The 25,330-nt window shown below is 51.6% G+C and overlaps 1 protein-coding gene and 3 non-coding genes across 6 annotated transcripts; 2 read left to right on the plus strand and 2 right to left on the minus strand.

The window, feature by feature from the left end:
- Nucleotides 1-7: 7 nt before the first annotated feature.
- On the minus strand, nucleotides 8-25,056 carry LOC131207076 (coronin-2B-like). Of its 3 annotated transcripts, none has more exons than XM_058199703.1 (8): nucleotides 24,946-25,056; nucleotides 3,840-4,025; nucleotides 3,366-3,668; nucleotides 2,974-3,294; nucleotides 2,348-2,897; nucleotides 1,857-2,266; nucleotides 1,558-1,749; nucleotides 8-1,492 (listed from the first exon to the last, which is right to left on the minus strand). In XM_058199703.1, exons 2-8 carry the CDS (start codon nucleotides 3,852-3,854, stop codon nucleotides 1,358-1,360), a joined length of 1,926 nt encoding a protein of 641 aa, XP_058055686.1. In that variant the 5' UTR covers nucleotides 3,855-4,025; nucleotides 24,946-25,056; the 3' UTR covers nucleotides 8-1,357. The 3 variants fall into 3 exon arrangements, with proteins under 3 accessions (XP_058055686.1, XP_058055679.1, XP_058055671.1); XM_058199696.1 differs by having other exon boundaries at nucleotides 3,840-4,233; nucleotides 24,946-25,055; XM_058199688.1 differs by lacking the exon at nucleotides 24,946-25,056 and adding an exon at nucleotides 9,515-9,593.
- On the plus strand, nucleotides 14,382-14,453 carry Trnae-cuc (transfer RNA glutamic acid (anticodon CUC)). The gene has a single exon. It is a non-coding gene; the product is annotated as a tRNA-Glu (tRNA).
- Nucleotides 14,678-14,749, minus strand: Trnae-cuc (transfer RNA glutamic acid (anticodon CUC)). The gene has a single exon. It is a non-coding gene; the product is annotated as a tRNA-Glu (tRNA).
- Trnae-uuc (transfer RNA glutamic acid (anticodon UUC)) lies at nucleotides 14,912-14,983 on the plus strand. Its single transcript has one exon. It is a non-coding gene; the product is annotated as a tRNA-Glu (tRNA).
- Nucleotides 25,057-25,330: the final 274 nt, after the last annotated feature.

Raw genomic sequence — 25,330 nt, forward strand, 5'->3', positions numbered from 1 at the left:
GCAGCGTTTACCTTTTTATTCATGCGCGTTTACACAACGTTTGTGATAAATGTCCTACCTTCGCCATTTTTTCTTGTTAGCCTTCTGTAGCAGCGCCTACTACATTCCCAACGCCTATTGACGTGTTCAAAGGTGAAGTTAAATAATGTCAATGTCTTTAACTGTGTTTAAGTCTAGAGCTTTGCATTGCCGAATGCCTGTGTTTAAAAGCCGTTCATAAGCCACAGGTCCATCGGAACCGTGATACCACGGCACGCACGTGTGTATACTTTTATTTTCCACCCAACAATGTTGCTCCCTGTAGATGTAAATGCTTCCCAAGATAATACGACGCCGCTACTGCTGGACATCAGCTGTAGCGGCCTTTTTGGCCGGACGAGCACACACCGGGGCGGCGCGTCTTGGGTTCTTCAGGGAGGGTGCAGTATGTCGCAGTAGTAGCACAGCATATTGATTGATAGTAGAGCAATACATATATAGTGGATTGGTTCGGATAGCGTTTGGCGTAGCATGTATCGGCGTTATCGCTGGAAGGTTTCCTCTTAGGTTAGAAAAATGCGGCACTATTGTCTGAGCAATTCGCCAGCGTAGCACGTTGCAAGCAGAGCAGCCAGAAGGCGATAAGAAGCGCTGCGTACGATAAGCAGTTCAATATACGATCCGGTTGAAGAGTGTCTTCACTTATCGGTACCGGTTCCCGGCACCGTACAAAGTTTAAGTGTCTAAATGCGCGTAAATGCCCCGTTATTTTGCGCCTTTCCCGTACTCCAATTTTTCGGCAAATCGACCGAAACAGTGCTCCACACGGGGGGCGCGTTTTGGGACGGCTGTTCTCTTTTTTTAAATCTTTTGTCCTGTAGTCACGTGTTGGTAACTATTTAGATATTTTGTTCGATTATGTTTATACTGCCCGACTGCCTGCGCCTGTTGTGTTTCTTAACAGCTATCGTGTCTTCCTGTTCCCGATTCCTAAACATAAATACGCTACGACGACGTTACACCTAATCGCTTGTCCTTTCGGTCCATCCGGGGACACACAATTGTCCGGGGTTTCCGTCCGCGACACACAAGTAGAAATTAATCACAATCCAATCACAATGTGTTCACAAAGCGACATCGAATAGAGCAGCTGGCGCCCGCGCTGTTGAAAATATGAAACTGTCTGCGGGAGACACTACTTTTCCGCCAGATGCCCACACTTTGGCAACAGGCGGGCGCGTGCACACACCACACGTTGGGGCGGCCATCCCGTCGTCTACCGAATCGAACCGTCGGTTTTTGGCGGCGTGTTGACGTCTTCTCATTGTGCGTGGCTGGTCGTTCGGCCCGGCCCGGCCCGCCTTATTGTGACGTTACTCTACTGGCAGTGTTTCAGCTGCTGCTGCAACCGTTTCACTTCCGCTTCGAGTTCGCGGACCCGCTTCTCGGAACCGTTCAGCGATTTGCGCAGACTCTTGATCTCATCCGCTTGCTTGCTGAATGCTTTCCGCAACTGAAAATCCCGTCAAGAGTTTTAAGGAACGGATGGCCACACCAACAGAACTCGCGCTTACTTACCTCATTCTCCGAGTTCAGTAGGTTGATGTTTTCGAGCGAACTGTTCCGGGAACTGTTGCGCGAGCTGCTGAGAAAGTTGTTCTGCAGATTGGCAATGTCCTTGTGGTTCGTCGTCTGCTGCCCAAAGATGGCCTGCAGCTGGTGAAACTTTGTACTCTGGTTGGTGGACGTTTTTTGGCTCTTTTCGATAATCTACAATTAAAAGGTCCGCGTCCGGCCCGGTGGAAACAGAACGGAGGGAGGTCCCTCTCTTAGCATTCCGCTCTCATCATACCATGGTGTTAGCGGGCGGCTCTTACCGTCTGCGGCCTATAATCAGGAATGGTCGGTTGCGACAGGAAGGCAAACTTTTTCGTGTTGTTGTCCAGCTTGCGATTGTCCAGCAGTTCGTTTTCCTTGTTGAGCGAGTGTTTCGTGCTGCTGAGGGAATGCTGTGTGTTGTTGTTGCCATTGTTCAGCCCATGGTGACCCTGGGTGCCGTTGGCGTTGGCGGCCACCGACGCCCCGTGATGGTGATGATGGTGCGCTCCGTTGACACCATTTGACTGTATTAACGCGGTACCGCCATTGGTGACCGTGTTGGCGCCGTTTGCGTTTCCGTTGCCCAGGTGAACGGAATGCGTTCGCTGAACCTTTGCCACCGACTCGGTGGTGGTGCTGTTACGGTGATGGTTCGATTTATTGTTGGCTACATCCATAATTGATTCACCTGCATCGGGGAAAGATCGGACACTCCAGTCAGTTAGACACTGAGAGCGAGAGAGAGAGAGCCGTGTATTTTGAGTCTTACCCGTCTTCATGGACATCATGATCGGGGAAACGTTGCGACCCTGGAACCACTCCTTCGCCCCGATTGCCGGCACGTTAGCGACCGTGTCCGGGTAGAGGTCGCTCTGGAAGAGCGTCGATTTGCGCGGCACAATCATCGAGATCGGTTCGCACACGTTGCCGGCGGCGTGCAGCTTGTAGAACCGGAACACCTCGCACTGGTGCACGTTCACGCCCCGTTTCGGCATAAAACCGAGTGCCTTTTGCGGCTGGCCGGAGAGAAACTGGTTCAGGTAGTAGACGTACGGTGGCTCGTCGACAACCTCGTAGTAGCGAATGTTGCCATCACCTTTGCCGGCCAGATACACCATGCGCGTATCGTAGTCGTAGTATGGCGTCACGATGCCACTCGAGCTGTCGATCACCTCCTGCGTGAGCGGCTTCTTTAGGTCGTGCTGATCCCAGACCGCGTACTGGCGATCCGAGTGGCGCGAGAAGCCCGTCGTCAGGATGCGGTTGCTGTCCAGAAACACTGCCTTCGAGCACTTCGTTCCCAGGTGGCAGACTCCTTCCTACGAAAGCAACACCGACCCACGTCCTATTAGTCAGGATGCTACCGCAACCAGCGGGCGGAACCTCTTCACCTACCGACACAACGATGCCACTGCGTGGTTCGATGACGCGCAGTTTCTTGTCCTTCGACGTGGTGGCAATCATCGAACCGTCGCGATTGATCGCCAGACTGTAGATCATGTCCACGTGGCAGTCGATCACATTCAGTAGCGCCCGCTCGGTGTTGGCCGTGTCCCATACGCACACCAGATGGTCGAAGCCGGCACTCAGCAGCACATTGGCCGCCGTCGGGTGCCACTCGATGTGCAGCACCTTGCGCTTGTGGCCGACCAGCTCGGTCAGGCATTCGGTCAGATTGCTGGTCAGCCCTCCTTCGGGGATGCGCCAAAGTTTGATCTGGAATTAACATACAGACGCACGATTAGTGTTGGGCGTGTGTCAGCCGCGAGAGTCCTTTCCCGGCGTACCGTGCAATCATCCGAAGCCGATGCAATCGTGTGATCGTCGAACGGGTTCCACTTCAGGTCCAGTATCTGCCCGGTATGACCGATCACCTTGCAGCACTGGAAATCGATGCGCCCCGTCTGGTTGATCGGGATGACGACGAACGTCGTGTCGGCCACTATCGCGAGGAACGTCGGGTTGACGGCACAAAAGTTGCCATCGTTGCCGCTGCGTACCACGCTGATGTCGGTGTAGCAGCACTCCTTGCGCGTCGGGAGACCGTACACGTGGCGGAACTTTGAAGGCCGCACGCCACGGAACCAGAGCTGGAAGACGAGAAGCGCACAGAGTTAGTAGTTGGCTAAGCGTGAACCATTAGTGGCCAAATTAGTGGCCAATTGACACCGGGAGTTAGGCTGCCACCGAACTAAGAGTGAGGTTAGATGCGCTTTACGGACCGGAACCAGTACACCGGGAGAGGCCGACGTGAGTTTTACCTGCGTGTTGGTCATATCGCCCTCGTCGGCAATGTCGTCGGTGCTCTTGCTAATGCGCTTCTCCTCGGTAGCACCCGCCGCTCCAGCTCCAGCAGCACCACCAACGTTTCCGGCGAGCCCCGTTACACCACCTGCTTCGCAGAGGGCGCGTAATTTGCCGACGAACTCGCTGCGAGTTCCGCCGAACTGTGAATGTTTGTGTGTGTGCGCGGAAGAATTCACGGGACAACAAGGAGCAGCAGATCGCAGCCAATGGAAAGAAGAAACATAACGGTCAAGCCAAAGGGCGAGGTGACGTCGGGATCGCCAGGAAGGGATCAGAGTTTATGATACGACGCCGGGGGACTCTTCAAATTGCCAGGGATATCAGTACCACAATCAACACACTCACTCTCTGAAAAGGAAAGCCAAGTTATAAACGGGAAGCAGTCGGAGAAGACGGAGAAGCAATGTTGTTCGGAAGGATATCGATCCCCATCGGTTCCCTACTAAGTTGGAGAAATAAACAAACGAGACCCCAGATAGAGAGAGACTGGACGGAGACTGCCTTGTTCCGGGGTGTTCCGGTGGAAAAGCGTACGTTCCAGATTAAAGCACGCGCAGGGTAGAGGAGTGGTGATGATTAGCGCCCCTAGTGGCCCCAAATTGATGATTAGTTCCCAGGGTCGGCATCGGAGCTCCACTAATGTGGTCCGGTTCCGGTGGTTTCGATTGCAAGAGTTCGAGATTCGAAGCTTTGTAGCGCCAGGGTCCCACCGCGAGCGGCGGCCGCGACTAACTTGATTGATGCTGATGATGGTGATCGGCGGTGAGGATCGAAAGGTCGGTGTGTTAATGTGGTTGCGGTTGTTGTTTTCGGTAGCCGTGAAGTGGCGCATTAGCATTGGTGGCTAGCAGCTGGCCACCAGTAGTCTTCATCTTCCACTTGCCGGCTCCCTTCGATCAGTGTTCCGGGGGCCTCTTTTTCCCGTCGTGGTCACCGTCTTCTTTTCGCGCGCGAACTAACTGTGACTAGGAAACAGTTAGAAACGGACGTGTAGGGGGGAGCCGCGCACAAGGTTCAAGGGGCCGCCATTAGGTCCGTCCCGCTAACGGAGCAGTAGGCAGAGCACCACCGCCGCAGCAACAAAACACCCGGAACGGAACGGGCTGATGAGTTGAGGAACACAAAACACAAGAAAAAAACACAAACATGCAAACGAACAACGGAGGGGACGAGCTGGCCAAAGAGAGCCACCAAATGAGAAAACTGTCCGCCGCGGCGCCCGGGGCGCCTTAAAGGAGGTGAAATTAAGGCGAGTTCATCTCTGCAAAAGAAAACAAAAAGAGAGAGAAAATAAACGAAAAAAGGGAGAGAGAAAGAAAGAAAAAAAAATACAAATGAGTGATGAGAAAAAAACTGAAGATATGTAAATAAAATTAAAAAAAATAATGGTGAAATGAAAGCAAAAGTAAAAATTTATAGTTAAAATCGCAAACTGAATGTCCCCTTGGTCAAATTGAGTGCGAGCGAGAGAGAGAGAGAGAGTTCTTCACCACAGAACATGCGGTGTGCGGCATAATTAAAAGTAAACTGCCCGATAATCCGGATCCGGAGGCATATTTCGTTGGAAGAACGAAACGGAACGGAAAGCAGAGCGCCTCCAGCCGGCAATGGAGGGCGGCAGCGGTCATGATTAATCATCGCGTACTGAACTGTGCTAAAACGTGTGCGAAGTACACTTGCGCCCCGTGGGGGGTTACTTTGATGCTCGCGGCCCGCGGATGTTAAGACAAACGGGCACGCGGCTAACTTAACTATGTTCAAAGCCTTTTCTCTCTACATCGCAACGTGTGATGGGCGCCTTTCATCAGCGTAGCCTTTCATCGTCATAGTCGCAGCAGCAGCAGCCTACTTTGGCGGGCCCCAGAGGATGTGTGCCGCGTCCTCTAACCCGATGAGGCCTGCCCGCCGGAAAGGCTTTTTGGAGAAAGTAGTGCCGCGCGCCACCATTATTATGATCCGCGGGCCGCGGTGATCAGAGTTTTTTTTTCTGCCTTGTCTTTGAAGGCCGACAGCCGGTCATCAATTGCTTTTTGGTACCCCTACCACAAAGCAAATAAGCATATGAATGTCTGTCTAGAGAGGTACACAGCACGGAAACGGGAGCACCGGGTATCGCCGAAAGATGAAATCGAACGCGGCGCGCATATGTTGATCTTGTGATCTCGTTTCTATTGGTTTTTTGTTTGCTTCCCGAAATCTCAACAACAGTCCGCCGGACCGGTGGCCGACGCACAAAAGGCTCTTTGACCGTTGTTCGGGGGGTTCGGGCGATAGGTTTTGGGCTCTCCTCTTTCGAAGGACGGTTCGTTCCCCGAGCTTTTCGCAATCCCCCCGGGGGGGCCGACCGGGTGGTGAACCAACAAACTTTCGGAACTGGTTTTTAATTTAGGCACACAGCCCATCATCCGATGGCTTCTCCCAAAAAGGCGACGGATTAATTGTGGTTTCTATTGCGCGCGACCGAACCCTAAAATTATCCGGTTCGGAGCGCCCCCCGGAAAGGAAGCTCTTTCTCTCTCTCTCTCTCTCTCTGTCTCTGTCGGTTGAAAGGAAAAACAAACTTGCGCAAGGACCCGCCGTGGACCCGGCCGTTTGCTTTCCTTTTTCACCTCCTATCCTCACGCAGACAACCTGTTTATCCGGGGCCGGGAGTGGAATAAATAATAGAGTGATCGATCACACGGATCGCGATCACGACAACCCGGAAGATCGTGCATCGGAGGCGCGCATCATCATTTGGAGCGCACGGTGTAACGTCTTACTGTGGGAGAAAAGAAACTTCAACAAATCAATTGGGAAGGGTGTCGTCTCGTGTCTCTTACGCCATCCACACGCCGGTTGTGTGTGATTGCGCGCACACGCGCACCCGCCAATCAGACGTCTCTCTCTCTCTCTCCCTCTCTCTCTGTCTGTCGTGGCCACCGTGGAAAACCGGTGAAACAAAACAAGCAAACAAACCCGGAGGGGGCCGGGAAGATCAAAACGGCTGAAGCGTGGAAAGCGTTACGTAAGTGACGAGGAAAACCTGTCCCGCGCGCGCGCACACACGTGGAACTGTCAACGCAAAGCGGCCCGACGGATTATGATCATATGACGCCTGTCGGAGGGAGGGTGGAAAGTGAAAACGGTGGCGCCTCGAGGAACAACAGAGCGCTAAACGCTACAAAAAAGTAAACAGACCCGTCGGGCTCGGCTGTGGGCTAAGTAAGTGGCTCTTCCCCGATCGGTGGCTGGAGAGATCGTTTGCCGATCATCGACCTATGGGGCGCATCCCCCGGGGGGGTCACATGTCATTTTGGCGCACTAAAAGCTCCAAGCGGTTCCGCTCCAACAAACGGTGGTCGGACTGTGCAAATGACATCAGCGAATGCCGCCATGACAGCGAATGGGAAAATGTGAAATTTTACGCCTCGATTCGCACACACCGGTTTGTCAACTCCGAGACCTCCATCGAGAGCGTGTTCCATCGGATGCCGCAAGCCTGGCCCGGAAGTGGACTAGAAATGATCTTACACCACCACCGCCTGCCGCTGTTGACGAGGCGCGTCATCAGCAGCAGCGAGCGAGAGCGAGGGCTTCGGGTTGATGCCATCGGCGCCATAGACTCGCGCGCGCGGAAATGATTAGTTCCGCCGGAAGTATCAAACCGAGCCGACCGAGAGAGAGGCCACAAAGTGTCACTGATGGAACTGATTCTTGTGTCAGCGACCCCCATTAACGGAGTGCCGGCTGGCGGTGGCGGTGAGTAGTGAAAGTCGTTCGCGACCTGCTGCGCGATCCGGGAACAGCCGCCACTATTAGGGCCGCCCCGCGCAGGTGTCTAAAATGTTCGAATGAAGCAAAAACAGGGCTCTCCTAACGGGAGTTGGAGTACGACCGGAAAAGTTGTTATCAAGCGACCAGACCACCGTGCAAAACTTGTTCGATCCGGGCCGGAAAGTCACCTCGTTGACGGGGCCCTCTCTCTCTCTCTCTTGTATCGCACATCGATCAATAACTGCAAAACACGTATGGCACCTAAACCGAATCGAATGCCAGAGCCCCGGCCAGGCCTAATGTAGGCGCGATTGGGTTGGAAGCGTTACTTTCTCCGTCCGTCAGAAAGTCGCTAGGCTTCGGAAAATTGTTTCTAACAATATGAGCCAAAACAAAGTGATTTACCAAAAACCTTACCCGTGAGGGCGTACCCGGAGAGATTCGAAGGATGTTGGGACCGTAGTGACCACAATTGGTGCACTGGCCTTGACATACTATTTGTTCGAATTTTCCGACGCGTGCCTCTTCAGTGCCTCTCTTCATCTCTCTCTCTCTCTCGCTCTCACTGGCTTCCTCCTCACGGCCCCGGATTCTCGGAAAGGGAAAGATCCTTATGACGACCAAACTCTACACCGGACACGCTGCAACACTAGCGGTGCTCTTACTTGATTCGCATCCGACGGCGACTTCCGGTGGTGGCCAGCACTCGCCCGGCGGTTGGGCGATGGGTCGATTAATTCGCGATGTCCTTGAACCGTTCCGTTTGGCGTTCAAGTGGAGACACGTGGAGAGAACAACCCTTTTTTTGTTCGGAAGGATAATGATTGAGCAATCGACAGGAAGACGAAAGAACACACACAGACACGCACACGCATTCATTCATTTTAACAATCACCCGTTGATTGTGGATTATGATGTTTGGCATACTCCCAATGGCGAAGAGGAGGCTCTAAGGAGGAAAGCGGGCGATGGTTGCTTTGATGGTCGTGAAAAGGGGGATGCTGCTTTGCGTAGCATGGCAACGTAGCCTTTGGGGGAAAAGAAAGAAAAATGTCGACAAAATATCTCTTGGTCTACAAAAGTGAGTCGACTTCTCTACATCCAACCCTGCACGGGGATCAAACAAACTGTACAATGAATGGTTAAATCGGAAAGCTTAATCCAAGCTCGCAACACATACACAGTAGCGTTGTTGTGTTTCATATTGTTCTGTGGAATGAACGAGCGAATGAAAAACTATTTCAAATCGGATCTCAGTGCTGGTGGTCCGAGCAGCGCCACACAGCGTAGAAATAAATCATCGGACCGTGTAATTTCGCATTGTTCGAAACCCGAAAACCATTTTGGTCAATTTTCAATTTACGACGATCACATCGGCACACTATGGCGAAAAAAGGTGTTCATAATATTTCGCAGTTCAAGCGGCGCACGGAACGCATCATCATCATCATCATCATTAGGCAACGCCAGGCGTTAATAATAAAAGTGACCATTTCTTCCATTTCAACTAAATCACGTAACATCTGCAGCAACCCGGCCGCTGGTGGTGGCCTCACACAGGCTGGTAAATAACGTTTAGCAGGACAATAAATTCGGACACCAGGATCGCACAGGAGTGCGCAAACTTTCGCCCGAACATTCGGGTGACAGCCCCCAACAAAAAAAAGGGTATCTTGATAGAGGTGCAACTGGTGCCAAAAGGACACGGTAGTAGCGACACGCACACACAGAGCAACCCGCTTGACAACGACGACAAAGCAACGGCGCACGGGGTGGAAGAGGAGGAATGTGATGGCAGATCCTGCTGCTGCAGGGGATTGTTTGGCGATGGCGCATAAAAAAGTGGTAGCAAAAACGGCTCCAAAAAAATTACATTAAACGTTGACGAACGTGTACAAAGGCTACTCATCGTGACCGCGCGCGCTGAAAAAGAAAGGACGATTCCGGAGGCGGGTTGCTGGTTCGGAACACACGTTCCCTACTATTTACTAGCACTGGAGATGACACCCGCGTTAACTATTTTCACAAATCGCACACGCTGGGGATAAATATCACACGTAAGGCTGCGCACAGACGGCTGTTGAGAGAAATGATAAACGGGATGATTTTCACCAATTATTGAAACCGATCACGGTCCGCGGCGGGCACAAACACTACACCCCAGGTGATGTAATACACCGCACCGCACTGTCGAAGGCTACTACGAATGGAAGGATCTACTACAAGCCGTCTTTCCACGCCTGCAGTTGGTTCGATTTTCACCGCCGCACGCGCAAAAGGACGACACGGATGCCGAGATGGTGGACGGATGGCGGACGCTGACAGCCGTAGGGGAGAGGGATGAGTGTAGTATTTTCATTTTCACTACGCACGCTACGCCAGAAGGGGACGGTAGTATAGCATTTCCTTCCACTTCAGTGCACCAACACACACTGGGCAACGGCACCAAAAGGATCGCAGCGTGCCTGTTGTTGATTATTTGATGAAAATCGAACCGAACTTTTGGCACACGGGAAACTCAACTCGGATTGGTCGGCTAAACCCCGCGACGATATTCACCGACGGTATGAGGCGTTTCACTTTCAATGTATTTGTCGGAAAATCGAAGGCAATCCAGCAGCACCGCAGCACAGGACGGAAACTCGAGCCGCCCGTGAATGGAAAATCTTAACCCTCGAACGAATCTAACGCCGAAAACAAACTGAACGCGACCACCGAAGAGCTGTTCGTGCGATGCGAGCATCATCTCTCACTGCGCGTACTTTCTCTCTCTCGCTCTCTGTCGCTATCTCACCGCAACACGGCTCGGCTCACTAGGGTGAGATGTGATAATGCATTTCGCGCGCGCGATGTGAAAGTGATTCATTTCTGTGGCTCCGCGTGAGCCGCGGAACGGCGAATTGATAAGCTGTGCGAGCGAGAAGTCGGTCGTCAGGTTGATAGCTGACCGGATTCAAGCGGGCTTCAGTTCACCGAAGTAACACGGACAAGCCACGGCGCGCCGCACCGCGCAGTGGTTAATCGAATCTGTTTCTGTTTTCTATTCCGCCTGCACAGGCCACAAGGCCCGTGGCATCAATGAGATGCAAATTAATTATGCGCTCCTCCTGTTGCTGATCCACACGGAGAGATCAGGGTTAGGTTTCACGTACGCCACACGAACGCAGCAGCCCGCCGATGATGATGAGCGCGCAGATGGTATTTAAATTGGAGCCGCCGCCGACCGGGGGCAATTGATAAGCACTCCTTCGCTTCCGACACGCAAATGGCCTGCTGCTGCTGCGGTAATGCTTCAAGAAGCAAATCGATCAATCGTCGTGCCGAGAGGGCCACCAATTTTGTTTTTTTTTTTCGAAGCAATCTCGAAATTCGAAGGCACACAACGTATCGGAAGGCCCGAGAACCGAGTTTTTTTTTGAGGGGCGGGCATCAACCGGCTATGATGCTGCCCGGCAAGAGAGGCAATGAAACGGCGAAACATGGCAGGAAATGCCAAAGATAAGTGATTCCTATTGGTAGCGGAGCACCCCGCGCAACTGCAACTGACCGAGACGCACACCCATGGATCGCTGGCCGCTGTTTGAGAATCTCCGGGACTTCTTCGGCTTTGCTTCTTCTTCCGGCCGCCATAAACCATATTCCCACGGGGAGAGCAAACAGCAATTCTCGTCGATCCGCGCGCGATTTAAATCGCGATGATTAGGGGGTCCCTACGGGGTCTCGCGGGTTAGGCATTCAATGCACGCGGAGGAGATACAGATAATTTTTGCACAAAGTCATTCTCGTGGCCAGGCTAAGTCTAATATCTCTCTGTGTGTTGGGAAATCAGCGTTCCTCGGCATCGGAAAGCCAGAAAGGTGCCCCGTTAGAAAATCTAGGCCCAGTTCCTGCACCGAACTGCTCAACTATAGCAACTTAATCTTCCGCCCAGGCTGAGCCAATGGTGCGTTGTTTGTCGAACCGGCCAAGATTTACCACGCCCTGCATCGTCAACCCAGAGTGTCGACAAACGAGATGAAATAAGTCGCCCGCTGGTTTCGACATCGTCCTACATTTTATCGTCATACAGAGCACAGAGCGTTAATCAGTGGCCAACCCAGTGGGACCAATAGATTTCCGGTCGACACTGTTGTGTGTGCGCCGCCCGATGGAAAGTGTCAACAAATTAAAGCCGAAGTAAAAAGAGGTCCGTTGTTCACGGGCGACGGTTCATAATCCGCGCGTGATCCATGTCGCGGACACGCTCGTAACGCGTTCCGTGGTCGTTATTCCGTTGTTTGTTTATTGGTCCCTCCTTCGTGGTGTTTGTTTGTTTGATTCCGTTGGGGTCCGCGCGATGTTAAAAAAAAACCGTTAAAACTCATGACCAGCCAGCCTCGCCCCGTGACTAATGCACCTGCAGCAAAACGGGCGTCAGGTTTTGGGCAGCTCTCGGTCGTGCGCTAACGAGAAAACAATCGATTGGCGACGTTTCACGCCACACAATTATGTCATTAGTACAGGGGCAGACACGGCCGACGTTTGGACCCGTTCCTGCAAACGCGACAACAAGACCCCCTCCTGTGGGGTGTGTTCCGGTAACCTATTTTTGCCAATTTTATTGTGCCACAATTTCTAGTCAATTCTTCATATCTGAAGGGCGCACCGACAGCAAATGCACTCGAAATGGGGTCTGGGCCCCGATGTTGTGGCCCAACATCGACCAGAGGCGATCGTAAGAAGTGTTGTTGGTTGATTCATCAACCTGCCACCCCCGAGAGAGCGTAGACCGTTCGGTCAACGTCAGGATCAGACAGTCCCTGAAATGGTTGCGTTGGAACAAAGGTGTTCAGCTTCCAAAGTTCAAGGCCCTGCCGTTGGTCATAAATGCAGGGTAGGTACGTCTCATCCACAGGCGAGATAGCAGAACCAATAAAATTGTACCTTCAATAACGGGGCCTTCGCAACTTCCCTCCACGAAGGTGACATATTATGACCAGTCCAAAGATAGTTACCTGAAATGAGAAAAAGAATAGAATAATATTAGTGAAAGGTTCATGGAAGGCAAGTACATCAGTGTACATTAGTTTTGGGTATTTTCGCCACCGGACATCACGTCATCAATTATGAAGCGTTTAATGACGAGAAAAAAGTCGGACCAAAACCGATCCCGTCGGCGGGATTCTAATGTAACGAAAGCATTTCACCAACGCCGGTGGCCATTGCGTAAGCATCGTCCACTCATCGATTTGTCAAATCAGACAAAAGCGGACATCGGACAGCGGCCCACCGTTCCGGACCACAATTAGTGCGGGACAACGAGACTTGGAACGAGAAGCTGGAAGCTGGGCTTCAACTCTCCCCGCTATCGCCGGAAGCCGTCTCCGGGTGCTTCCCGGTTGCGAAGTAAATAATGTACACCGACCGCGGCACCGATGAGTCATCGCTGCCAGCATGTACCGGTGGTCGTTCGTGCGCAGAATCCGCGCCCCAAGCCGTGTGTATACGACGACCAGACGACGACGGCCGGGGGAACTTACCCCGTGGGTGGAGAACCAAAACAAATAATAACAAACCGGAGGGAACCACCATCGGCATCGGGCGAAGGCCGGCTGACGAGATGGAAGAGCGCCCCCCGGTGGAGCGAAAATCCTGTGAGACGACCCGCACATTTAGAATCTCTGAACCGTGCCATATGCCCTCCCCCGTGTGGACCAGGCATAGGAAGCCGTTACCCGTTAGAGCGCCATTCAACTCCAGCCGCCTCAAAATGAGATGAAAACATGCACGAAAGCGTGTCCTCGAGGGGGTCTCTCGTTATGCCGTCATCGATCGATGCAACATGTTTCCGCTGCTCTCCAGACTTTTACTTGGTTTATTCGGTGGCTTCACCACACCACAGCACCCAGCAAGGATGAAGAACTGGCATATCCTTTTGCTGACAGAACGGAAGGCCACACACACGCGCACCGAGGTGAAAGGAATTATTAATGCTCTCATGTTCACTCGCCGACGATGGCAAAGTGATTTGATGGACCTGGTTCGGGCCGGTAGGAGGTTGGATTCTTCATCGAACGCATTCGGACCGGAAGTGCGGACCGATGGCATAAAATATTAAATTATATAACTCATCGAAAACGAGTCGCTGAAAGAAGGCGACAGAAAACCGAGCGCGCACGGTCTGTACGCTGCAAACGTGGTTTCCCGCTAATCGCCCGTCGTAAAAAAGTACAATCGTCTTCCAATCAGATAAGAAGTAATGCGCAGCGCACTTTCAGCGACCGGCCGCCGGGTGATCTAGCACTTCATCCTAGATCCAATCGGTAAAACGTGAAAAAGCTGAAACTCTTTATCAACTTACCCACGGTTCCCGGAAATGGCACTCGACAAGGATTGCAAAGCACACTCCAACGATGAAGCCGCCTTCCGGTGCAACTGCATTCTAGATTGATTGTAGCCATTCTTGTCTTAAGCTAAGGCACAAAATGAATCCCCTAATGACTCATTGTGCCACGAGGCCTTTAAAGCTGGGAAATTGCTTTCCAATGGTGTCCGCCATAAATGATCCGTCTGTCCTGAAGCACCCCGGCACGGTCCCATATTCGACACGGTCCCATCAGTCGACGGAAGCTTATATAGCGTTTTAGCGGGATGAAACGTAACTCCCATATTGTCACACACCTGACGAACCCCTGACGAACCCCTGACGAACCCCTGACGATCATCCTCTTTTTTGGTTCATTCGTACCTGTTTTAACGCATCCCATATTGTCTAGTGGTTAGGATATCCGGCTCTCACCCGGAAGGCCCGGGTTCGATTCCCGGTATGGGAAAAAGAGCACACTTTTTTTTCCACCTTACCACAAACTTTTGTGGCGTTATGAAGAAGAAAAATTACAGACAAGGATGATATGGAAAGAAAAACGCTGTAAGTTTGAAACAGCTATGACTAACCCCCATAAGATAATATAAAATAAGGCTTTTGTTACTTAAAAACTTTTTGAAACTTATTGTCCCATACTCTTGTTGTTACACGTAAAAGACAGAAAAAAAGATTTTCCCATACCGGGAATCGAACCCGGGCCTTCCGGGTGAGAGCCGGATATCCTAGCCACTAGACAATATGGGAGTTACGTTTCATCCCGCTAAAACGCAATATAAAATTCCGTCGACTGATGGCGACCTTCTGATCTCACCCAATCTCTGTTGGCACACAAGTTCGATAGTGGGGCCTGCGAAATTGATACTCTGCGTAACTCTTTTTTGGTTCATTTGTACCCGTTTTAACGCATCCCATATGGTCTAGTGGCTAGGATATCTGGCTTTCACCCAGAAGGCCCGGGTTCGATTCCCGGTATGGGAAAACTCTTTTTTGTTAACCCTCATTCTTTTTTTGTTGGGATCAATCCATTTTACGCTTCCCTTTAATTTTCATTCGGCTCTTTTTGCGGTTCTGACTAGTCGTGTAAGTCGTTAAACTTGGATATGCTTGCTCCGTCCCTCTTTAGATGCTAAAGAAGATGCGAACCATATGCTGAAGTGTGGATGAAAAAATGCAAAATGCGCGAGAAGCAACATTCTTAGTCGGCCCGGGGAAGATCGTCGTCGTTCAGGAGAACGATAAAATGTGCTGAACACTCTTAAACTCTTTTGCTCGGTTTCAATTAAGAAGACGGCGTGCGTCGCGTAGCAGAAACGGCGGCCAAGCGAATGCACGCCACGCAGTTATTATTATTATTACGCACACACAGCTCTGCAGGGGGGGGCGCGGCCGGCGCAGCAGCACAGCAGCTAAACGTCGGAATGATAACCTGCCAAACGGACCGCTAACAAACGGAATCATGAGGCGCGAGACAGAATCGTACTATTCCCGGGCCAGCTGAAAAGGGCAAGAGACTTGGGATCGCGATATCGAAAAGTGTACTTAATTACGGCTAATTAAGCAAAAGCCATTGCCCTGCCGAGCAGTGTGTGTCTCGGGCTGAAGGACTAGTACTACCCCACGGAAGAAGTTTATCGCCACCATGCGCCGTTGGATCCGTGATTTAGCCTCTCTCGTTCTTCGCGGTGTCATTTGCCACGTGCCCGAAAGAAGGGATCGAATGGGCTGCAATTTCATGGGTTTACACAGCAAGTAAGCAACATGGAAACGAAACAATGCTCCCGTTCGGTTGGAGGTCTTCTATGGTAAGTAACAGGACCCCGGTTTGGAAATGTGCAACCTTGCGCTGCGGAACACGAGTGCGCTGCCCTAGCACCCAGCAGGCTTTCAGGGCTTCCAAAACATGCCCCTCAATTGTGCGAACAAACAACAAGTAGCAGAACCATTTCAAATGTACATATTAATGCCAATCGAAAACAAAACACGATGTAAATTATTCTGAAGCTTCTCGATGCATGTGGGGCACAATATGCGATCTCCATTGCGGTACATTGTTCACATAGTACATAAATCATTTTGTATGCACGGGACAGTGCGGCAAGAGTGTTCCGAGTTCGAAGCCCTTGTTCCGCGTTGTTTGATGATTAGCCTCTCTTCAATCATATCGCAATGATGCGATATTTGAATTCGAATGGTTTCATCCAGTGTTGCAGCATTCTCAGTCGTTCGTCATTTCCTTAACTCATATGCTTTATGATCGTTTTAAAGGAGCCATTACTAGCAAGCGGCACACCACTTATTGCAATATTTTGTAGTGTTTCTGTTGGCGACATAAACACTTACAAATGTCAACCTGTTGTTTTCTAAAACTTCTGGGGAACGCTCGCAAAACATTTCAGAATTGACAGCAACTAACTTTGATGTGAGATTTGTTGAGAACAGGAACACAGACACGAGCTGCTGTGAAGGTACACTTCAAATTTAACATAGCAACCGTGATGCACTTATATGTAGCAGTGGAATTTTCACGTATTATTTTACTCATTTACTTTCGCAATTCTTCGCGTTTTTTTCTGGTCACGAAATTGACGTGTAGCATCTCGGATGTCGAAACTTTCACATCACACTGTGTGTGCAGCATTACATTCTCCGTGGCCACCAGCAATCAACGAGCATCCTACCGAAAGTATGCAAAAGGGTCGAGTAGAAAGTTCACACGTGTCGCCGGTTGAAAGAAGTTTTCACAAATGGAAGAGACAAAAACAGGCCTAAATACATTTGCAACACATTACATTTTACAGCAACGAGAACGAGAGACCCGTCTAGGCCCACCAAGTCAACACCAAAGCACCGTTTAATTAGGGCATGACGGGATTTTCCGGCGCCGATGCTTCTCACCATTGAAACCTCAATCTGCCGCACGTTTGGGAGAGATCGTCCCGAGAAGAATACCTAACACAAAATGAAGACAAAAGCCAAACAAAAACAAACGCGCGCGGGCGGCATGCAAATGAGAAGCCGGACGAAACAATAACAAAAAAAAACTCTGGCAGATAAACATATCAGAAAGGCATCAAGTGGTTGGAAATGGAAGCTGCTCCATTGTTTTAGCGGACCCGGTTCTTTGACTCACAAAAATGCCGTTATAAAATTGTTTCTGCACAATTCGCTGCTTCACTGTTGGTGGCTGTTTTTCTATAGCCACTTACCCCGGCTCTAGCATACTCCCACAAACACACATACAGACGCGGTTTAGGGGTACCCCTCCAAGGGGCACCTTAACCCAATTCTGTCGAAGGGCAGTCATCGGATGGAAGCAATAGAGGACACAGACAGCAAACAGCAATAATTTGAGTATCGAGCCATAAAGCATAATCACAGCTCGGACGATCGTAAAGTCCCAAGGCCAAAAGGCTCAAAAGACTTCTTCTTGGTCTATGGGGTGACCCATTTTACAGCGGGTCTCACACACAAGTGCAGCAGCGATCCCTTCCACCCACAGAGAGAGAGAAGACCCAAATGATGATGTTCCTTTTACCTGTGCGCGTCTAGCATCGTAAGCCGAACGCCTCATCGCGAATGCTTGAGGGACCGGACTCCTCTGGGGATTACAGCGGCAACTTTCTTCGGACTGCAATCCCTGGCCCTGCTGGAACTGAGGATCCCTGTAAGCCAGGCGTTAGACCGGAGACCACCACTCTTTACCTGCGGTCCCAGGTAGTTTGAAGTCTGATGCAGCACACGACAAGGAAGTTCCTGCACAGACCTTGGCAGCCCCAGAGAGAAGATCATCATGGTCGGACGCGCGATGATCACCACCGTGCCCCGATCGGATCCGCGTATAATTGTTTCCGATTATTTCGTGTTCCTTTCTTCATTATGATGATGATAACTCTGGCGCGCCAAGGCGACCAGCGACTTTGGCACAGCATCGTGACCATGCACTTTACGGCCCGCGTACGGGTCTCACCACCGAGTTGGGTCCCCCGTGTGTGGTTCGACGAACTTTCAAAGTCACAACCCATCACCCAGACAGACGGCAGAGGCCGATGACTGGACGACGGCTGACCCGTTCCAGAGAATCCTCTAGCGCACCCTATCTCACTCTCTCTCTCGCTCGGGTACTGTAGGTCCACCGTAGGCCCCCTCGGGGGGAGCACCGTTGGGGCCATCCGGATCCAAAGACCTTCACATGCGCGCCGGGGCTCTGATGGCCGAGGGACGACGACGCGATCATCATTATCGCCGCCATCAATCTTCCGCAGACCTTCCGAAATCTTCGCGAACACGATCTCCTCGGCCAAAGAAGGGGGTGCTGCCTCGTGTCATTACTCCACTCCGGTCTACATGAACCCTGCTCGAAGGCCGGTGGTGCGCGGGGGCAGGGTGTTCTTTGGACTTCCTTCTTCCCAGTCTGACATTGGACTCCTTGACACAGTTCTCGCACCGCGCGGATCGTCCAACAAATAGTCTTCCTTTTGCGCGGGTCGGGGCGTCTTGGATACACATCGGAGTGCCATGGATGGATTATTCATTGGGAAACAAAGTACCGGTGGCACAGCACATTGTAGCGCGCGTTGTTCCACTTGCGTCTTATGGCCAATCCAAGCCGATGGCCGATGTTAAATCGATACACAGGAAAAGGTCGTAGCCAATTCCGGTACCGGGAACAAGGAGAACGCGTACTGTCTGCCACCGAAGGCCTAGGCCGCCACCGCGACGGACACAAGACACGTGGTTGACAGTTGACACTCCGATGATGCGATCGGCTCGACACAGCGATACGAGGCGTGAAATGAGAAAATTTACAAATTTTTTCCCAACCTCAATCGGCGAGAGCGGGAAACCAAGACAAATAAAAGGTCAGCGACCGCCCCCCGAGTACGGATCCGTGTCGGAGTGCCGGATGCCCGGATCACAATCCACCGCGTAAAGACCACGGGGCGGGCTGTCGTCAAAAGTTGGAGCCAAAAAAGTCTACGCCGCGTTTGACGGAATCGAACGACCGAGCGGGGCGCGGTGTCAGCGCTTTGGCGCCCGTCCGACGACCAGGGCGTTGACTTGACATTTTAGTTCAAACGGAAGCTAGACACAGGCAGAAGGAGGGCCAGCGGTTAATCGGGCGAACGGTGGGGCGAAATGAGGCCACGAAGCCCTTTCTCCGCGTGATAGAACTATGGTACTTTTAAGGAATTGGAAGGTAACACGGACGAATGTGGTTCACGAAACTCAGCCGCTTTCGAAGTGATACGAAATAGAACCGTTGGCCCAACCGTCCGTTATCAAGCGCTGTTTTGAGCCCGGAAATATAACCCCATCGCACACAAACCGCAGTTTGGCGTTATCGATTCCCCGGGAACAAATGGCGTCCGAGGCAGACCGATAAGATATGGGGTGCAATGGCGCAAAGATAAGAACCTTAATTGATCATTCAAGTTTCCCCATCCCTATGGTTGACCGAAGACCTCACACTTGACTCCGCGGGGTTGACATGCCTACATTGCGTAACGCGGGAACAACTTGCCGAGAAGCACGTCGCCGTTGGTCATTCATTCCGATTGACCATATTTTAGAAGGGGCGCCCCTGCGTCTTGTTGTGTATTGTTAGGTTTCCACGTGGCGTGAATTTAATTTAAATAATTTCATTTGGGCTGCCTTCAAACCTATGGTTTGATGATCTCTCTTTACATTGGGTTGGGCGATGGTCATTCGCGTGAGTTTTGGAGCCACGGAGTACTACAGTTGGGTTGATAATTTTTAAAGAAACAATAGTCCTTTTTCCGGCACAATTCTGCCAGAATGCACTCCTCGCAACACTAGGGCGAAAGAGCCTACGGAAATGGAGGCACACTATTAGGCGGGCTGCCGTGAGGGCTAATGATAGTGTACCGTACGCCCCAGCATATGTTCCAGGGAAGGCACCATTCCTTATTCATTATGTGGCCCTACACGAGACAGACTGGCTGTCGCCGTCGGTACCTTCGAGCGGCCGCCAACTATACGCCTAACGTTCCTTAATTCCCACCGGGGCGCTTCAGCACCACACGTCACGTCAATATCGACCAGCTTGTGCAACAGGGAACGGGACAAACGGATGCAATATCCGCTACGGTGTGCAGCTGCACGCTGTTTGTTTTGGCCAAGCAAACGCGAGAATCGACGCGCAATCAACATCGCGGACGCGGAAACTCGATCCTAGGGTCGTTCGAGTCAAGTGATTTTTATATCGCCAGAGCTGGGCAGTGTTGCTGACGCATCCCAATTAGTTCTTCAAAGCGCAGCGATACAGCGTCAGGAGTCGGCCCTCTGAATGCGGATTTTATAACACACCGATCACGATCCGTCAGAACGAAGCCGTCTGTTGCCTGAAAAGATTACACGCAATAAACAGACCCCAATCTCCCCGTGTTCGAAGGTGCTAATCGGCCATATAAAGTAAACCAGACCACAACGGATCTCGGGGAACGGAAAAAAAGAAACGGAACCGACCCGAGACCGGGTCGTTTGGGACACAGCGGTAGAGAATAGTTGAATGATCGCGGCGCAAAAGGAAGTCCTCGCGTAGGGGTGAGCATCCCTTTTTTGGATCCCAGCGAACGGGCCACAAACCAGTGCGCCCGCACCATCATATTGGCCATAGTGGCGGCATATCGGTCAACCACCACGGCTCATCGCCGGAGGACTAGACGTTCCGAAATGGATGGTGGAGTTTCTCCCGTCTTCCTTTTCTCGGCGAGAAGATTCTCTCATTGTGCCACCACCACGGACGGACGATGATGATGGTGATGATGTGATTCGTCAGATATTCGCCCTCCTGACCGTCCACCCGGCCGCCGCCGCCGCCGCCGCCGCCGCCGCCGTCGCCGTCGCTGATAAGTACGTGAGGAGCGTGGCGTTTGTAAGCAGCAGTCCAGGGACGACCATTCGGAACCGCGCAATAGCGCCACAGTCGGGAATTATTATAATATATGCCCGCCAACAGCCAACGCCTCGCGTCATCATGGTCGTGCGGCCGCGGCCGTCCGCAGCGCTCGCCTCCTGCCGTCTTCTAAGCTCGCGCCACTTGCCACTTGAAGGGCACACACCACACTTCCCTATCGACCACGAGTGCTTCCAGTAGCTGCGCCCTCGGTTTCGACCCGCCGTGACTCACTGCTCATTGGTCGGTCGTCACGTCTTCGGGGTAAAGCAAGAAGTTCCTAGTAATGGCTGTCGCGATTCGTTACCTCCTACAATTCAAAAAATAAATACAAGATATGTTTCAATTAAACATACTCTGGTATTCTGGTCCATCGTTTCGGTTCAGCGAGCATTCGTAAACTTTATGACAAAAATCTATCCGAAACAGGAAAAACATTTCGCTGCTAATCCAATTTGTGGCTGCCTGTGCCGTTCGAGGTTGATTTTCTCCAAAGGGCTGTTTGATTGCCCTCTCGAACCAACTCGGCTGGCCGGCTGTCAGTGAAATATTACACCAATCTGGCAGGCGTTGACGACGTGGCTGGTGTTTTTTTGTTCGCTTCGTAGCTACCCTTTTGATAGGGCGCCACGACTTCACCCTCGGTAAGAAGAAAGCCATGAAGAAAGCCTGCCTTCTAGCCACCCCTCCGTACCGGTAATGACAAGGTGCGCAAGGTTCCATCGATGCATTACGACGGTGCAATAGAGGCGCGGAGAAACCCTTCGATGAGCGTCGCTTATCGCCCCCACCTGAAGGATAGAAGATACTGTGGATTGATACCAGAACGGCAATTACTACGTTCGACATCGGAGGATCGGATGATACCTTTGCGCTTGTGTATGTTACGACGAAAGACCCCATCTGTTCTTCAACCGTGGCCAGCCATCCAGGCGGGCGGCCAGCTGGATTTAACCAGTACCGGCGGAGAGTTAATAGTTGTCGACTCGGTCGGTCAAGTAACTGTGCGTTGGCCAATGGACGCGCAATTATCACCGTTTACAGCGCTTCCTATGCCTAACGGAATCTGCATCATAGCAGATTGTGGGCCACGACGGCAGCCCCAAAAGTGTCCTCCACAGCAAATCGTTTCAATGTGTGTTTCTTTCCTGCGTTCTTTCGTTAGCTCCATCACATCAACAACTGCCACTGCCAACAAAATGGTTCCCGCTCGATGCCGCCTGATGTGACCCCCTGCAAAGAAAGGCACGGAAAGGTGGCCGCTGTGGCACTCATCGCATTTTCTCATTAAAATTTATCGCTTTTCAATCGCACGCAATGTATCTCACCATATAATAGTACAGTGTTCTCTCTCTCTCCCTCTAAAACACACGGTGTGCCACTTCGCGGACGGCCAATTGTCGTGCAAAACAGTGCACGTGAAAGAGGTGCGAAAAACTCCCGGCGTGATCGGGAAAATTTCGTTTTCATCTGGCGTGTCGTCGTTGTTGTTGCTGCTGTTGTTGCTGGCCGACGGAGGAAATGGGTTCGGAAAATTGTGAAACCATCTCCTCTGGGCCTACACCGCAATGGAAAAGCGACCACTTTCACAGTGGAAGCTGTGGCGTTTGTTGTCTCTAATTTGGAAATGATGAGCCTGCGAGCCTGCTGCTTCCAACGAGAGTACGCACTTTCAACAAAATATTGGTTAACACCGTCGGGCCTCGAGGGGCGAACGTGACCACTCCCGAAAGGGGCTGCCCCCTGCGGCCGATTTCGCGTACATCCCTTGAATTTTCGTCTAATTTTTTGCTTTGTAAGCACACCCCACCCCGGTGCCCCCGGTAGTCGTAAAGTCGGTCAATTTGACCGCATTAAGTTCAGAGGTTTTTGGCTGAAAGCCCCAACAACCCTACAGTTGCGTCAACAACCCATCATACTGTTGGTCGGCATGGCGGTGGGCTGTTGGAAAAATGGAAGATTTAAGAGGCGGCCTGGCAATTAGTGCTGCGGTGGCTACCGGGATTTCGCGGGCCACAAAGTGTTGGCCAGCTGCTGCTGACGAAAATTATTAGAATCTGGAGACCAATCATCACCAATCTCTTATCGTATAATGATCCGGTCCTGCCACCGTCGTCGTTGCTGATGTAAGCTCGTCGAAAGAGCCACGAGAGTGGTGCCACCAGACACACCGTGTCCGTAATTGCTCAGTGCGACGAAAGCGAAACTTTGGATCGATTTTGCATAATCATACATCGCTTTGAAAGGGAGGCCAGCAGCAGCAGCAGCAGCGATTTCGTTTTCGGACCATCTTTAGGGCTGGCTGAGGGCCGGTGAGGGTTTCAAGTTTCTCCGAGCGTCAGTGACGCGAAAGTGAACGCCAAAAACCAGGAAATCCGTGCAATTTTTCGGACCGAACATCCCCAGATCGTAGCAATACACGTGCAACACCCTTGCCTATCCTCTCCATGTTGCCTTTCTCGCTCCGACGGTTGCTGCGATCAGCACCACTACGAAGGAGCTGATGATTATTTGCTAAATTTTGCACTTTAATCTCGCTCGCGCATGGTTTCGGCGAGTTCTGTCGCTGAACTCTTTTTGCGGCTTTCTAATTGGTTTTCATTTTCACCGAGAGCATTGCCCTGATTCCTTCCCAATCCGATTACACGAAATCTTGGGAAACGTACGCGGAACATGCATGCGTACTTGTAATCTCAACGGGGCCTTCCAATGGCAACACGATCGTCTTCAAGTTACGAACGAAGGACGGAAAAGAAATGTGAAAGGAAGACGAATGGAAAGAGAATTAAGATGCACCGAATATGCGCGGTCAAACAAAAGGCACCTCTCCTTCATGTCCTTCCTGCCGGCGGCCTGATGGCTTAGACCAGGGGGTTTGCCAAAAGCTATCGCTTAGTGCTCACATCAACCCAAAGATTTTTCAGGCACACGAGGATCACAGCTTGCCCTCCTTTCTGTGTTTCTTCATTGGCCATTTTCGGTTCCTTTCATTTCGAGTGGAGCGCGCGCGCCCTTTTTGGTAAAATGGGAATCTGGGGTTGCAAAGGGCTCAGGCGGAGATCACAGAACGCTCTGGAGCGAGGCTCCGATGGACAAACAAACCGGTTCCGCGAGACCGTTCTGCTGTGGCGAGACTCTTCCCTTTCGCTGTGAAGCTTCCTGTTGAAAGTCAGCTGCGTGTGCTGCGAACATCCGAGTGGGCACATTTTTGGCAAACCGCCGGACCTTTGGTTCAATGCAGCGGGTCGGCCTTCAGCGAACAGAAACGTGTAAATCATAATATCTCGAATGCAATGTTCCGTTGTCCACTCACCTTCTTCTCTGGCTTGGCACAGCCTCGGGAATCAATCAGCCCACCGCTGGTGGGCCTGGCGGGCATTTCGACATCCGGCAGGCTGACGGCGGCTGCCGCGGTTAGCGACGCCGAAAGCTTGCTGCCCGGTTCCTTCCCTTTCTCGAACAGAAGCTTCTCACTCGCTTGACCGGCTGCAGCAGCCGCGGCGGACAGTTCAAACTTTTTCTTGATCGCCTCCAGGGCGGATCGTGTGGTGGCCGCACTAGCCGTTCTCAGCTGCATTTCCCCAATGTCGGCGGGCTGCAGTTCCAGCATTTTATTGTTCTTTCGGAGCACTCCCGCCGTTAGAGTGCAATTCTAGAGCGGCGACGGAGCGAAGCTTTCCGCGTTTTTTTGACGGGAAAGGTCAAGGTTTGCACTTCCAAAAAGCTCAGTGGTTCGCCGGGAAGCTTCTCTCCTCTCGCTCGCACTCACACAGCAACGCGATCGTACGAGCTGTTCGTTCGCACAGCAAAGCCAATTCCTAACGGAACCGTGTACGGAATCAGCACAAAAGAACCGGATGGGCAGCAGGTACACGGAAAGCAAAGGAAGAGTATTTTCTCACCCAAAAGAGTGTCTCGGGCGCGAGTCAATCACTCGAATCACAGCAAAACATGCACCCTACAAATCCATCGAATTCTTCCAGCAGCAGCACGAAAGAACACTTTACTTTGTAACGGAACGTACCACAATTATATCACCTAAGAAGATTGAGAAACAATAGACTCGAAGCACTAGGGACACGACGAACACGGGAACACGACCGAACCGGCGAACTGCTTTCCTTTGATTTTTCAGTTATTCCGTGCGAAGTTATTTCGCGGTGAACTACATCAACTATCGCTAGCGGCGCGGAAAATCAATCTGCACTTAACGTGTTCAACAACACGCCGGACGAAAACACAACACAAGGAATTTTGTATAGATTTTGAGCCTGCAGCTCTTTCGTCTAGATAAGTGTGGGAATGAGACAGGAGATTCTTCTTTTGCTACCAGTTTTGGTAACAGAGACCAGGAACGCAGAGGAAGGAACAGAGACCAGGAACGCAGAGAGAGAGAAAAGTTTCTCTCT

The sequence above is a fragment of the Anopheles bellator genome, chromosome 1 (assembly GCF_943735745.2).
Source record: "Anopheles bellator chromosome 1, idAnoBellAS_SP24_06.2, whole genome shotgun sequence".
NCBI lineage: Eukaryota > Metazoa > Arthropoda > Insecta > Diptera > Culicidae > Anopheles > Anopheles bellator.